The 16,750-nt window shown below is 36.3% G+C and overlaps 2 protein-coding genes across 2 annotated transcripts; one reads left to right on the forward strand and one right to left on the reverse strand.

Moving 5' to 3' along the window:
* Nucleotides 1–2,269: 2,269 nt before the first annotated feature.
* On the reverse strand, nucleotides 2,270–3,700 carry LOC117929910 (myb-related protein 315-like). Its single transcript, XM_034850355.1, has 3 exons — nucleotides 3,457–3,700; nucleotides 3,203–3,332; nucleotides 2,270–2,983 (listed from the first exon to the last, which is right to left on the reverse strand). Exons 1-3 carry the CDS (start codon nucleotides 3,587–3,589, stop codon nucleotides 2,440–2,442), a joined length of 807 nt encoding a protein of 268 aa, XP_034706246.1. The 5' UTR covers nucleotides 3,590–3,700; the 3' UTR covers nucleotides 2,270–2,439.
* Nucleotides 3,701–11,108: 7,408 nt separating this feature from the next.
* On the forward strand, nucleotides 11,109–15,655 carry LOC117931047 (glycosyltransferase family 92 protein RCOM_0530710). Its single transcript, XM_034851899.1, has 8 exons — nucleotides 11,109–11,465; nucleotides 11,703–13,296; nucleotides 13,873–14,100; nucleotides 14,216–14,298; nucleotides 14,389–14,555; nucleotides 14,667–14,716; nucleotides 14,806–14,880; nucleotides 14,972–15,655. The coding sequence occupies exons 1-8, from the start codon at nucleotides 11,342–11,344 to the stop codon at nucleotides 15,375–15,377; spliced, it is 2,727 nt and encodes a 908-aa protein (XP_034707790.1). The 5' UTR covers nucleotides 11,109–11,341; the 3' UTR covers nucleotides 15,378–15,655.
* Nucleotides 15,656–16,750: the final 1,095 nt, after the last annotated feature.

Genomic DNA, 16,750 nt, shown 5'->3' on the forward strand with positions numbered 1-16,750 from the left:
GAGGCATTTGAAAAGGTAGGGAGGACGCCAGCCACCCACAGCCCTAATCACCCTTTCAACCACTTTAATTTTCATAATCTAAATGGAAGCTCATTGTAAGACTTTATTTATTTTTAATTTCTAACTGCAAATTCATTACAATCCTCCAATGAAAATAAATATAAAATTGAAAATCAAAGAATATGGGAATAGAAAAATAAAAAATTGTAGTTAGTTCAACCCCACTTGGAAATTAAATTTCAACTAAGTGCTGTTTGGGAGCTTGACATCATAGAATGTTTTTAAGTTTGAAATGACGTGGAGATTCGGCCCAATTGAATTTGGGTCAAACTAAAAACCCCATTACCTAAACGTTGGTACTCGGTACCTTTCTTGAAATTTGAAAATAATTAGGATACGTTTAACAACCGTTTTTTAGAATATTTTTTTATTTTTCAAAACAAAAAAATTAAAAAATATGTTTGACAATCAAAAATTATTTTTTGTTCTAAAAAACAAAAAATATAATATTTTCAAAAAACATATTTTAATTATTTTCAGTTGTTTTTACTTATTTTTTGAGAACTCTTTAAAAAAATAATTATATAAATACCTATAATGATTAAAAATAAAGTTTAAAAATATTTCAAATTCCCAAACTGATTTTTGTTTTACAAAAATGGAAACAAGAAATATGCTCATATATCAAGTTGAAATAAGATAATGGTTTTAAAAAATTGTTCTTAAAAACCATTTTTCAGAACTATTATCAAAACCAATTACTAAACAAAGACCTTAACTTCCAAAATTATATTTACCAATCTATTTTTTATTTTTTAAAAATAATAAAATCAAAATATAGCCAAACAACACCTATCACTTATCATCTTCATAGTGGTTTCTTTTAATTAATTTGTTGAATTATTTTATCTCTTGTGATTAATTACTCAACCACATTATATAGCCGGGCACGCTTCCTTGAATGTACATATAAAATATAATATATAGTATAGTAAGTATTTTTATGAGGGCCTGTTACATTTTATGTGTCGTATGGACGTCCGACACCAAATGATGCTAAGCTTACATGATCCCCAAGAAGGCTAAAGTCATAGTGATTACAACACCCTTTCAAGCTACCCAATGATTTGTTCAGACCTTACCTGCCCTTCCCATTTCTTTTTCTCACACTTGATAATTTTTTTAAAATAAAGTTTGGACTAGTTTCGTAAAGGGACTTACCACCAACATAAAGGAATTAAGTAAGTGTTGAAAGGATAATCTTTATTTTTTTTTAAAGTTTTTTAAACTAAAGTTTAGTGTTATCTTTTGGACTAAAAGGTGTTGAGAAAGGTAATAATTCATCCCTGCAAAACACCTACCTCAATTATATATTCCCATGCCTATTCACCAAGTCAATAGCATGTATTATTCAAACTTTGGGCTTAGCCAGTTATCAAACTTCAAACTCAATCTTAATCCTAACTCATCATTTAATTGACTAACGGCAGATAATCTTAATTAAAATAATTAAAAAAAAGACCAATCCTTATAGCTCAACTGTCATATCATCACGTCTTGAAAATTTTTAACACAAAAATGCGTCAATTCTTAATAAAAATACATAAAATTTAGTGACATACAAATAGCCACGAGTAAGGGTGACAATAGCATGAGTTGTTTTAGACACCTACCTCGTTCCTAATAGGAGTTTGAGATTTTTTTTTTAAAACTCGAGGTGAGTTCAAAATAAATTTGAGAAATTCGCATATTCATTATGTTAAAATTTTTTAATAGGACGAAGATAAGAATTATTTTAAGTAAATGGAATTAGGTTGGGATGGGGGTGACCTCTCTCAAACCCGGCTCACTACGATTCCTAGCAAGGAAGAGGACACCATATTTGTTTGAATGATACATCGTGTTGCACACAAAATCAGAAATCAACGAATTCACTTCATTTTTAAGTGCTTAGCATGAACCATGTACTTCTTGGAGTCGGCATATAAAAAATGTGAGGTTGATAAAGATCATAAAAATAGTCCATGGATAAACAAATCTGACAAGTCGGCTGTAGAAAGATTCATCTTTGGAGGCTAGAAAAACTATAAACCCTTCTTAGGGACATTTTGAAATTATTCTAATAGAAATTTATGGCATGCTTCTTTGGTTCCCTAAGGATGAAATTAATTAAGGTGAGGCATGGGAATATTAATTAAGAACAAGAGATTGTTATAAACAAATACAGGTTGATTAAAACATGACTCCAATAAAACACAAGTTTCAATGATTGACAGCAAAACAATAAGGTGGAGGAGGAATCCATGTCATATTGGAAAACACTAGATCAAAATAATATGATTTACACTTTCTTTTTGAGAAATTTTTTATTGCATGAGCGATGATCATCCTGATGGGTGAAACTAAAGTCACTAAGGCACAGAAGGGGAGACAGTATGTTCAATGGCTATTTGCCAAGAAGAAAAGCTCTTGTTCTAGATGATTGAAGTTGTCCCATGAGAGTAGAGAGTCCACTGTACAATCAACCCATTGCTGTAAGCAGTCATCTTGGAGAGATGAGGATTCAGCCATGGAAGGGTTCAGAGAATCTTCTAGAGAAAATGAGGGACTGTAGGTGTTTGATGAGGTTTTGGTTTGCTGGTTCATCAGTAGTCCCAACTCCAAGTCCGAGCTTCCACCCAACATTTCATTTAAAAGATCGTCAGTACTTGCTTCATGGCTGGTCATTTCCCCTCCAGTTTGTTTCCCTTGTACTGTGTCCAGAGTATCACCCCTCTCACCATTACTTTCCTCTTGCTGTTTTGACGAAGCTGAGTCTGGAACCGTGTCATTTTTCTCATTGACCTCATCCTTTTCCTCGATTGGTTTGTGGGTCACTGGGTCTAACCCCAGTTGCTTTAGCCGCTTCTTGATTCGTGTATTCCAGTGGTTCTTGATTTCATTATCCGTGCGACCAGGGAAGTGTGAGGCAATCTTAGACCACCTAAACAAAAATTGTAAATGGGGTAGGAGAAAGAAACACATCAACCAACAACCCACTATCGAATGATGATAAAGACTGCTTAAATATTGGCCGCTCTTCTTGTTCCACTGCCACTACTTTACAAACTAGTAACAATCAAAGTCTAATGTTTGAAGCAAAATGGACTTAAAGCTAATGAATGAAAACGAAAGGCACTTATATTTCTATATTAATTATTACCTGTTACCAAGACGTGAATGAAGTTGGATTATCTGATTCTCTTCCACTTCTGATAGTGCGCCTCTCTTAAGATCCGGCCTCAGATAATTGATCCATCTTAGTCTGCAACTCTTTCCACATCTCAACAATCCTTGACATCACCATACATACACAAAGAAGTGATCATCATCATCAACATCACCATCATCTCAGCCAACTTTTAAAGGAATATCAATCAAACTAAAAGCTGTATAGAGAAAGATCAGGAGAGAAACCTGCAAGCTTGGGAACCATTCTCCAGCATTGGATACCATTATTGAGGATGAAGCTCATGAGTTTGTGATCTTCCTCAATTGCCCATGGACCTCTCTTCAACCCAACCTTGTCACAACAAGGCTGTCTTCCCATCTTCCAGACTTGGCACAGGGAAAAGAAAGGAGAGAAATGGTGGGATTTGTGACAACAACAATAAGCAAGACAGCCCGAAAAGGGGCCTTATAACCCAAACAAAGATGCTGCCAGCTGGTTATCCCAACATTTTTAAAAGTAAAATGTAGTTTAAGGGGGGAGATACATGATTGAATGGGGGGAGCATTTTAGAGTTGATAACCCAAAGGCATCGAGGATATGTAATAATAAAATATCCACCACCTTATTGAGACAATAGACAGTGCCTTCGTTTGTAGAAATTTTACATGGAAAGAGAGGCGCCAGACGTGGGTCTGGAGCCTGGACTGGCTGACATATTCAATTTTTGCAACTAAAGTCTTCCCTTATTGAGGTAGAGAGAAAAAAAAAATGGGGATTGATGGGATTCCTTGGTCCCTTAAAGGCTGGCCAGTTTTGTCGTTGGAGGCAAACCTACTCAGCCTTCAGTTTTGAGAGAGATGCCTTAATTAGCTAGATTATGGATCTGCTTTCAGAAATTTGGTATGAGGGTCAAGTAATTTAATTGCCATTAATTGGGAGTCAATGCTTATCATTGATCCAAACAATAGAAAAATCAATGGAAACGCCCCCAGATTTTTCCTCCTACCCTTGTCCTCATCCTGACAATGTGATCTAATGTTTTTTTTAGCCATTGAAGAGCATGAAAATGCATGTAACCAGTCAATATTGATTAGCCAACCAGATTAAAAGAGCTCGCCAGGATACTGCAGATATAAACTAATGATTAATCAAGAGCTAAAAAAAAATGAAAAGAACAGCTAGGGACCATGGAGAAAAGCGAGGAGATGATTAGAGGGCAACCACAAATGTCCCTGGTAGGAGACAGCAGGGCCACACATATATTCAGATTATTGAGTGTAGCATAAAAAGGATACCCCAAAATGTGAAGTTACATCATCCCCTACTCCAAAATCAAGGCTCTAATTTTGAGAGGAACACATGAGAGCACAGTAGCAACTGTCACCCAAAATCATTCCTTTCCATTCAATCCTGCTTTTGAAGCCTCAAAGATCATCATGGGAAATGGAGTCAGCTTCACCAAAGTGCCTTAATGTTGATTAATAATTAACAACCAACAATATGGGCTCATCACAGTCACAAAGTCTGAAACCCCATAACCAGATGATCTCATTTTTCATGGGACATTCAATACTGCAGCAGCAAGCCTATATTTGACAAGTGCCCCCTATATAAAATAAAAAAATTAATCAGCAGTACTGAAGCAATTTGGTTCATGCACACAACACAAACATCCAACATCGAATATTCGCCTTAATTATTTGGGTTGCACACAGCCATCAACTACGCAAACGTCTTTGGGTGGGTGTTTGGGGTCGTGGAAAAGGTGGAGCTCAATATTCCTGACAATGATCTTGAGAAGTAATTAAGGGTACGTTCTATTTATTTTCTTTAAATTTTGAACTAATGTTTATGGAGGTTCTGGAGACAACATACAAGATGGAAGTAAGCTGCTATTTATAAATCTTAAGCACGCCTGCTTGGGATATGATTATCCTGGGGCAGATCTGCTACAGAAGTAAATCGACCTCCCTCAGCTGCACCTTTGCTTTGAATATATTAAGCACGCCTGCTTATATGGATCCGGATGAACTTGACAGCACTTAATATGGAATAGTTCAGATGCCTTCAATTACCATTTATATCTGTCAATATTTTATTTTCATGTCAAAAAAAGAAAAAAAAAATCAATGTAATGAAAAGTAGTAACATATTGGCCTTGTTTAAGAACCGTATTTTAGAATCATTTTTATTGACTTTAAAACAAAAAAAATTATATTTGATAATTAAAAATTATTTTATATTTTTTATTCTTAAGAACATAAAACATGATTGTAGACCTCATATGGGGATTGTTTTTTTTCATTTGCTGCAGGTCACACTTCTTGCCAAGTGGAGGGCTCTTAAAGAACTAGATGTTGCTTCCTGGTTAGGTGGTCAGTGAATCAGGTAGTAGGTTGGAAATGCAATGGGGTGGAGACACCTGTTGGAGGAGATTCAGAAGAGCTTTTGGGCTGTTAGAGTGGAGTTTGGTCATTGTTTTGAAGTGTGAGGGGGACCCTCCCCCCCTCCCCTCTCTCTCTTACCATGAATCCCGACCAGATGGGACGGGCAAGCCATGCTTGCTGACCGGTGAATAGGAGGGCAGAAGAGTGGCTGGCAAGGAGAGGACACCAGGAAAGAAAAGGGGGAGCTAAGAGCAGAGGAGTGAGGGTTGCTGGGGGAGGCTCTTTGGGAAAGCTCTTTTTGGTCTTCGTGACGCAGAGCTTGGTTTTAGTGAGTGAGGGGAGCATTCCAGTTTTCCTGGTGTTTGGCTGGAGGTATTTGAAAAGAAGGAGAACGAGAGGAAGAGAGGAGAGTTCGAAGAGGGAGTTTTTGGGGAAAAGAGGTCCTGATCTGGGCATCTTGGAAAAGGGGATCAAAAAAACAGGGCTCGAAGTCAGGTGAACTTGGATCTGCGAGAAAGCTTTTCAGGTATGGACCTTGTTCATTACCTTCTCTATTTTGTTTTTGGATATCGATAAGATTCTATTTTGGTGTTTAGATGCGAGCATTGGAGATTTTATTATGTTCTTATGGAATCTGAGTTTGTTTGCCTCCATGTTGTGCTTGATTTCTAACTAAGCTTTCAACTTGTTTACACCGGCTATTTTAAACTACTTTCCTTTGTTTCTTGATTGTTTGCGGGTTATCCTTGATGTCTGGAGTATACTTACTCATTCTCTCTGTTCTGGAAAATTTTGAGAGAAGGTTCATCACATGCTTTTGATTTATGGGGTCGTGCCTGCATTTCTTTTCATTTATTTATTTATTTATCATTCCACCCGGGGAAGATTTCTGTCCGGCCAACGTCCCACCTTCTCCGGATGTCTCACATCCGGAATTTTGTCCCGCCGACCTCCCACCTTCTCCGGATGTCTCCCATCCGGAATTCTGTCCCACCGACCTCCCACCTTCTCCGGATGTCTCCCATCCGGAATTCTGTTCAGCCGACATCCCACCTTCTCCGGATTTCTCCCATCCGGAATTCTGTTCGGTCGACGTCCCACCTTCTCTGTATGTCTCCCATCCAGAATTCTGTCCGCCGACATTCCACCTTATCCGGATATTTCACATCTGGCGCCTGACGCAGGATGGGAGAGGAGGGCAATTCAGATTTCCCGGACAGCTTGGCTCGTCAGCCACTCGCGATTCGCCGGATCCATTTCCGCCCGCAATCTTCTGCTCCTCTTGATTTTAATAGGCATGAATTTTTTTCATAATTCTAAAATAATGGAATCTGTGATATTAATTCATGCAAAATAAATGGGTTTTTGTGGGAGTCCGACATATGTGACTTTATGATTGATTGATTGATTATTTGCTTTGATTATCATACATGATTGATTTACCCTACTCTCTAACATGCTTGAAATTATTCTTTAATTGTGCACTAACTTCACTCTTTAATAGCGCATTGTGACTCGTCACTCGAGTACATATCTATTCCCATTCTGGTATTTTTATATGCATGTTTTGATTTTCATATGTGCATGATAGTTCTGGGCATTCACTGTTTTATTCTTCCATTGTCATGATTGCTTCATTTTATTAGTAGAGACCCAACTTTAGGGACTTAGAAGGGTGCTACGGTCTTTACCGTACCTTCCCGATAAGTAACCTGACCCCCGAACCCGATCCAATTTTTCGCAGACCACCTTTTCTAAAATAAGGAGTCACACTTAGGATTTTCTTTCTTATTTTATTTACCCTTTAAAAATAAAACAAAAATAAGTGACGACTCCAAGTCATTTTCTTAATAAATAAAATCATTTTCGAATAAAAAGCGAGTTTCGCCATCGAATGGGAAACGCATGAGCCGAAATGCAGGGTCCATAATGATGATTTTACATAACATTTTTTAATTGTTTTTATAAGACTGCTTTAAGAAATAATTATACAAATATATAGAATAATTAAAAATAAAATAATAAATATAAATTTATTTTTAAAAATATTAAAAACAGATTAAAAATATTTCTAGGTTTTCAAATAAACTTTTGTTCTATAAAAATTGGAGAATAATTTTTAAAAACAATTTTTTAAAATTGTTTTTTAAAACGTTCCCAAACAGGCTTATACTTTCTATTATTTATTTTTAAAATTTAAAAATTCTATATGAAAATAAAATATCTTAGATTTACTTATATCTTTTATATGAAAAGTAAGTATAAATTTATTTGTATCTTTAAAAATTTTAACATTTGAGTTAATAAAAATTTTTGACACTTCAATTTCTTTAATTTTTTTTTAATATTATTACTCTTTTAAAATAAACGTGTATCTTATATACAAGTTATACCATTTCCTGATTTTAAAAACAAAAAATGGAAAATATATTCATTCCTCTTTTTAAAGTAAACTTGTATGTTATTATATTTTTAAATTTTAAAAACAAAAAATAGACAATATATCCAAACGTCTATTAAGTGTTCACTTTGATACATTTTTTATTTTTTTATTTTTAAAATTATATACTTCTATATAAAATTAGAATATTTTGAACAAAAAATATATATTTATCTTATATCTTTAAATTTTGAAATTTTGAGGTAATAAGAATTTTTTATACTTTAATTTTTTTAAATCATTTTTTAATATAAACTTCCAAAAATTCTTGTATCTTATGGAAAATTACAATTATTTTTTAATTTTTAAAACAAAAAAAAAATGGTTAACATATGCAAATGGATACTAAGACGATGTTCAGTAATTTTTTTTGTTTGTTTTTAAAAATAGAAAACAATAATAACTCCTATATAAATTTTTAAAAACTTTTTCTTTACATACCCTTATTTTTTATTTTAAAAACAAAAAATAACTAAATATATGTTGAATATATTTCTGGTTTACTATTTTTAAAAAAGGTTAATTTCATTCAAATATCTCTTTTATTTTTTTCATTTTTTATTTTCACTCAACTTTCTATTTACTCAAAATAAGAAAGGAATAAAATAAAATTTTAAACTTATAAAAAAACTATATGTATTTAGCCCAAAGCTCGAGAAGACGATGAAATTAATCATTTCAAAAATATAAAATAATAATAACTCATATATAGAATTTTAAAATTTGTAAGGCATTAAAAAAATTTATTACTTTAAATTTTAAAACTTTTAAAAGTAACTTTTGAGAATATAAAATAAATTTCTATTTTTTTTATATGTAAGAGTTAATATATATATTACTATTTTTATTTTTAAAAGTGTATTAAAAGCTTCAAAGTTCAGGTTCAGCAATTGGAAAAAATGGTTGAGTATAATGAATGGGGCAGTGATTGAGGCAGCGTACCACATAAGACAGTGCAGAAGCTTTTTCTATTTTGGGAATGGAGATGAGTAAGTTTTTAATCAATATTTTATGAGATGTTTGACCATTATCTTAATGTGGTGATGATGGATGGTGCACTCTCCTATTTTAGTGGACATTTCTTTTATTTTATTAACCAAGATGCAATATGGGCCCTTAATTCTTGTAGGGTTTTTTTTTCTTTTTTAAAAAAAAAACATAATATAAAAAATAATTTTAAAATTATAGGCCTCTTTTGAAAAGACGAGTAACTCATCTTTTCGAGTATAACTCACCTTTTGAAAAAAAAACGAGTTTAATGTTAAAAAGACGAGTTGAAATTGAATTCATCTTGTGAAATTATGAATTTACCGTAAAAATAAAAGAAGTGATAAAAAGTGTTGCATTTTTATATTTATTTTTAGAATAATTGTATTTTAATTTTTTTTAAATAAAATCAGATTTTTATGTGCATCTCTTAACTTAGAACAAATAAATTACAAATACAAAAATGATTACTTAATTATTTAATATATTTAGTAATAGAAAATTCTATCCTAATTTAAAAATATGAAGAAAATACAAGTAAATTTTTTTTTTTTTAAATACATCCTTTGTGGTGGTGGGAAATTATAAGCATAAAATCCATATAAGGAATTATTTCATTTAAAATAATAAAATTCTTGGGAAAAACATATAATAAAGGAAAATTATATATATAAATGTTATGCAAGAAATTAATTGCTTAACAATTAAATATATGAAATAATATGAAAGTCTTTACTACAAAAACAAATTATATTTAGGGATAACCGAATAAAATAGATGAAATCTTTTCCATTTAAAAAAACTAACCCTTCATATTTTTTTAACCTAAAAAATATCAATTTTTGATAAAAATATCTTCATGTTTTTCTTACAAAAGTAATCATTTCTTTTAAAATACACATGTAAATAATGAAAATATTGAATAATATTTATGTCAAAAATGGGTTACTCTTCAAATTAAAAAATGAAATATATTAGTTTTATAAATTTGGGATGTTTTCATCTTTTTTTAATCAATTAATCTTTATATTTATTAGAAAAAGAAATAAATTAATAATATGAAATCTTGTTTTGAAAATATGGAAATCATTTTGGTAATTCAGGATCATATTTTCACCTTTTAGTCAAATATCCCATATGTGCACATTCTACGATTAGATTATGAGAGGCCACATGAATTGTCTCACCGTTAGTTCATGTGGCAAATCCAAACCAGCTCCAAAGTAACCGTTAAAAGTTGGGCTTAAATGCATTTTATGGAGGCTAATAATTGAAATAAAAATATTTTTTTTAAATAAATTTTAAGAAAATATGGTTGGATTTTTTTTTAATTTTATTTTTATTTTGTTAGAGAGAGAGAGAGGTGGTTAGTGGTTAGACGTGGAAAGACCAAAACCAAAGTGGGGCATGGCTCATGCCCCGCTGTCAGCATCTGTCCTATTTTCTCACAGTCCACACCCCAAATTCACCAGATTGCTATCTTTACATCATTACCCAAATCCTAACCCACTCCACCTGCACTTTCTAGATATTCATCCAAACAAAAAATTTATCATATATTTATAAGAAAAATAAAAAATTCACTTATTTATAAAAACAAAATGTATGGAAATATGACGTGGAATAGATCAATAATCGTGGGGAGCAGTTAACCGGATAGTTTTAACCATGATAGCACGTTCTAATTGCATATGCCAGGTGCCACCGGCCTTGCCACGTGTCATGTTTAATTCGAGAAAGGAAAGAGATAGGCTGTGACGTACCACACCTTATCCGGCTACATTCCTTCGACCTTTGTGGAACCTTCACTAATCTGCTTACGTGGTGAAGTTTAAAGGCCGTAATCGCGGTGGGCTCCAGGGTCCTAACTTAAAGCCACGGGACATGGCGTCGTGAACATTGCGAACCGCTACACGGAAGGAATAAATTGCTCTGCGGGAGGAGTATAGGGTAAGCATTTGTACTGCCCAATCAGATGGCGCTGCGTGTGAGCTTAGTATGAGGTGGCGAGATTTGATTGGGGGGAAGAGGGGTGTACGGGGAGGATGGGTTTTGGAAGAGCACCCAACGGACACTTTAACTACCGCATATAAAGCGAGATGAATGGCCGAAAGGGCCGAAACAGCAAAGAGCAGGCGTCGCAGTGGCTCTCTCTCTTTGTAACAACCCATCAAAGTTGACAACAGGCCCGATTTTGTCTCTGTAACTTTCCCAAGAGTGAGAGGTTTGGAGTGGAGAGGAGACAAAAATAGCAGAAGGGGTAGAAGAGAATCAGATGAATGACAAGAAACAAGAGAGTGGTTCTCAGCGTCAGCAATGAAAGAACGTCGGAAACGGGACGCGGGTTCATGGGGCAGATTCTTCTGGTGTACGTTCTTCGTGGTCTTCTCTTGCGTTGTCGTCACTGGTGTCACCTTCTCCACCTTTAGCATCTTTGGAGGTTTCTTCAATTACTTTCTTTTCTTTACTAATCTTTCGTACGACTGTTTTTGTTTGTGATTTTCTTTCTGGGTTTGCAGATTGTTTCTAATTTTTTTTAAAGATTTTTGGGTTTTGGTGCGATTTTTGTTTGGAATTCCGATTTTATATCTTGGAACTTTTCTTCTTTCTTAGAAATGAATTTGATTATTTTTAGTTACAATCGTGGGACGTTGAAGTTTCTAATTCTGCCTTGCAGAGAAGTTTCGTCCAGTTCTAGTCTCTTCATGGAGAAAGCAGGCGATGGAAGCCATCGCCGGCGAGTCCTTTATTCCCCCGGCGATCTCAATTCGGGAAACTGTCATATTCCCCGACCAGGAACTGGTTTTCCTAAAGTACCCTCCATCTGCTCGCTTATTCACCAAAGATGACCTGGACTGCCTTTACTTCTCTCCCAACTCATCGGACAGCCACATCAAGCTACCGCCGGAGGATGTCGACGGAGAGACGCGCGACCATCAGATCGTACGGTGCCCGCGGCGCCCACGTGGATTCACCTTGTCCCTTGTGCTGAAATCCAACGCTCTACTCCGACCTGGCCCCACCCACCAGTGGGACTCTCTGGTGTACGAAGCTCTAATCGACCGGGACAACACCACCGTCGCTTTTGTGAAAGGCCTCAATCTACGGCCCGATAGGGCCTCCAACCCCACAAGATTTGAATGCGTGTACGGATGGGATTTCAGGAAGCCCAGGTTCTTACTACGATCCGAGGTGGTGTCAATTGCCCAGGAGGTTGTGCGTTGCAGAACCCCGCTGAGCATATTGAACAATCCCCAAAGGCTCAATAGCACCATTAAGGTATCGGTTCGGATGAAGGGCAAGGGCATACTAAACTCAATAGCGGAGCCCAAACGCCGTTCCCCCCCTGACCCACCCATTCGGAAGCAACACGAGATGTGCATATGCACCATGGTCCGGAACCAGGCACGCTTCTTGCGGGAATGGATCATGTACCATGCCCAAATCGGGGTCCAACGTTGGTTCATCTACGACAACAACAGCGTGGACAACATCGAAAAGGTATTGGAGTCCTTAGAGACTGCCAACCTCAACATTTCGCGACACCTATGGCCTTGGATCAAAACGCAGGAAGCCGGTTTCGCTCATTGCGCCTTACGGGCCCGTGACAGTTGCGAGTGGGTCGGGTTCATCGACGTGGATGAGTTCCTACACTTGCCATCAGGCGCATCGCTCCAAGATGTTGTGTGGAACCAATCAAGGTCCGCCAACAACAACGTAGCTGAACTGCGAATCTCTTGCTACAGTTTCGGGCCATCGGGGCTAACAAGCGTGCCACCAAAGGGCGTGGCGGTCGGGTACACATGTCGATTATCCGCACCGGAGAGGCACAAGAGCATAGTGAGGCCAGAGGCATTGAACTCCACATTGATCAATGTGGTGCACCATTTTCACTTGAGGAATGGTTTTGATTTTGTGAACGTGGATAGAGGGGCGATGGTCATTAATCACTACAAGTACCAAGTATGGGAAGTGTTCAAAGAGAAGTTCTATAGGAGGGTGGCCGCATACGTGGCTGATTGGCAAGATGAGGAAAACGTGGGGTCCAAGGACAGAGCCCCCGGGTTGGGAACCAGAGCCGTGGAACCACTTGACTGGTCCACCCGATTCTGTGAGGTGACGGACACAGGGCTCAGGGATCGGGTTCTGCAAATTTTCAAAGACCCGGAGACCCACAGGATGCCATGGCAGGAGCATCAACAAGATGAGGAGGACAGTTCAATTTTGATCGAGCGTGACAAGCAATTGAGGAGTCAGAGGTTGTATAGTGGGTGGTTGTGACTTGTCACAAATGTTGATTAGTTTGTTTCTTTACTTTTCCACACTCGTAGAAAAAACACAACGTAGTTGACCAAATTTTCTATCTTTTTTTTTATAAATATTGTTGTATATACACTTTTAATAAAGAAATAAAAAGAGATGATAAAAAGATTTCTAAGCTTTAAAACATGCAGTGCAATATTTTATAGTGTGTTATTTTTGGAGAAGCCATGGCCCATGCATACCAAAGCCCTCCCGGTGTATACCTAAGGCCCAACTCACCAGTTGCAGACAAGATAACGGTAATAAAGTCAAAACCCTAGTGGGGTTCAGTAAAAGTAAAAAATAACCAACCTCCGTTTCGTTATCGCTAAATGATGAACGAATCAACGGTCACAGATTCAGTAAGGGGCGCCGAATCATAAAGTTCATGTTACCGTACAGTCACCCGTCGTCGCCAGAATTATAGCCGTTACATCAGAGGACAAAAACGATTCAAAAAATTTCGACCGTTGACACAACCCCCAACCTTAAACCTTTCTTCTGCTGAAGAGAATCGTTTCCTTCTCAAACCAAAAAATGGTGAGACAAGAATCGAAACAAAGCCCCGAAAAGCAGTCAGAGAGCGTTGAAAATGATGGAAGTGCAGAGTGTGTTTTCAGCCCCAGGTTCAAATCTGTGGCTGCACTGGCTGGTTGGGACGAGGAGGCTCTTCTCATCGCCAGTCTTGTGGTTGAAGACACGCCCGATCGACTGGTCAAGCACAAGAAACGCTCCGATTTGACGTTCAAGACTCCTCCATCCAATTCAAGAAGGTTTTTGTTACCCATATTTTATCTGTTTGGATTCTAGGCTCGTTGTTTGTTTTGTAGGAAAATAATTTCCCGAGAAAAGTTATTGAATCTTTGGATTGTCTTTTCTATGTCTCAGAAAACGCAGAACTCAGAGAAGGAGTCCGGCTTCAATCCCTGTTACGGTTCTTGACCTTGATGAAGGAGAAAATGCAAAAGAAGGTACTGATTTTTCTCCATTTTCTGGAAAATTCCGAGGAAATAATCTATTGGTGCTTCAATTTCCCTTTTTTCTCTATCATCGATGGACAGAAAGTGAGAAAAAGAAGATAGAAACAAAAACTGCCGAGCACGAAGAAAAGAACGTTACAGGAGATAAACAACAGGGTGCGGAAAGCTCTGCCGCATCTTGCTCAGCTTCAACTTCAACTTCGGTTCTTCCCTGTATGGATCGACTCAGGGAAGAGCTTTCTTGTGCAGTAAGAGCATTCTGATTATTCATACTGCTAATAATTTTCAACTTCCATGGTTGGAAAACAACTGGGCTCTCTTTCATTTCTTTAATTGAGTCCGTCTGATTCGTTTGGCAGATATGTCTAGAGATATGCTTCGAGCCCAGTACCACTCCTTGTGGACATAGGTAAATCCAACTTCTCACTGATGCATTTATTTCATTTGAGAGCGCTCTTTGTTGAGGAATTGGTGCTGAGAAATTCTCTCCATCTGCAGTTTTTGTAAGAAATGTTTGAGATCTGCTGCAGACAAATGTGGGAAGCGGTGCCCAAAGTGTAGGCAGATGATAAGGTATGTATTCTCCAGCTATAATTCAAGGTTCACTTGGCCTGTAGTTCAATTTGGGGTTACTTGTTTTTCATGGGTGGAGCTTTGTTTGCAGCAATGGGAGATCCTGCACTGTGAACACAGTCCTGTGGAATACAATACAGCTGCTGTTTCCGCAAGAGGTTGAAGCAAGGAAAGCAGCGGGAGCCTTGAATAGTCGAGAAGCCAAGCGACAAAGCCCAGAAAAAGAGGGTCAAACTATCACAAGGAATAGGAGTGTCCGGCCTTCTTCTGGGGTTGCAAGTAGAGATGCTAGTGTGAGGAGGAGAAGAGGAATGCCAAGCCAAAGTGAGGATGCTGCATTAGCTCTTAGGTTGCAGAGAGAAGAGTTCATGGAAGCTTTCAGGGAACAACCCCACGAGGAACAGAGAAGCACTGTTTCCGTAGCCAGAGCAAATTTGAGGGCTATGGCATCCAGGGCAGTCAGTCTTCGCGTTAGAGGCCGCCCTTACTTGCTCTAGTTTGTCATTTCACAGTTGTAGATCTTTTAATTGGATATTGTTCTCATTCATTATTCAAAGAGAAACATTTGTTCCTATACTCTGAATTTCATCGACACGAAGATTCACATATCTTGTCGGTAAGATTCAGATTAGACCACCCAAATCAGGAACCCTTCATATCTAAGAGATCTTAGATATGGGAAAATAGCTTTAGATTGGGGCACAAGAGAATAACTTAAAGGGTGGTGGACTTGTGAATTAGGCTAAGTACTTATTCTACATGCTTTTCCGTGTTACTTGTAATGTTTCTTCCTTGCTTTTCCACCCCAGGAAAATGATGTTAAAAGAATCATTGACTACTAGAAATAGAAAGTCATGAACTTGGCCACCTCAGGCTCAGGATAAGATCAACATGATTTTAGTTTCTTAAAAATCATCAAAGCTTCACATTATTAATGCAAGTCCAAATCACCCTGATAAACTTTTTGAAATAGGCCCTTGGTGCAATCAACTGTTGCTCTCATATCAGGTAGCATTCTGTCAATCAACTGTTGCTCTCATATCAGGTAGCTGTTATGAGGGCAAAAATCTGTGATATGAGGGCAAAATCTGTGATATCAAGATTTTGACAGAGCAGAACACCTTGGCCTAATCTTTTAACATTTTCACATGAGGGTTTTAATGTTCTTGTCAAAATAGGCCATTTACCTTACTTTAACACCAAAATAATTTATTAGTAGAAAAAAATTGTAAGAATAGTACTCATTTCAAAATATTTGTCAAAATAATCTTTTATAGCCACGTGAGCATCCACGTAAATTTTTTTTAGTGTAAAAAACCACAGTTGGTGACTGTGATTTTAAAAGTTTTAGAAATATCATTAAAACCCCTTAGAACTACAGTTACTAACCGTGGTTTCAAAATTATTTTTAATCCACCTTCGTTTTAATAGTATGTGATTTTAATATTATTTTTAAAATGTTCTTTATCATAATAATCATAAAACCACAATTAGTAATTGTGGTTTTAAAAATATCCTAAAAACTACGGTTATAGAATGTGACTTCACAAATATCTTTAAGAGAAACTTATATAACCATACATCAACTAAAAAAATATGAGATTTTAGAATTTTACTTTTTTATTTTTAATTTTAGTGTAAATTATGGATATGCCAAAATTTCTTAACGATGTATCAAATTTCCTTAAAGTTCGTTTCGAAGTGGAGGAAATTTTTTACAATTTTCCATTGTTAGTTTAAAATTATTTTTTTTTACAAATTATCCTTAATAAATTTTTTCTTTACAATTGTTTTATATATATATATATTATCTTTATTTTTTCATATTTTCCTTGAAATTTTGAGAAAGTAATTTTGCCTACATGCATTC

This window comes from Vitis riparia, chromosome 14 (assembly GCF_004353265.1).
Source record: "Vitis riparia cultivar Riparia Gloire de Montpellier isolate 1030 chromosome 14, EGFV_Vit.rip_1.0, whole genome shotgun sequence".
NCBI lineage: Eukaryota > Viridiplantae > Streptophyta > Magnoliopsida > Vitales > Vitaceae > Vitis > Vitis riparia.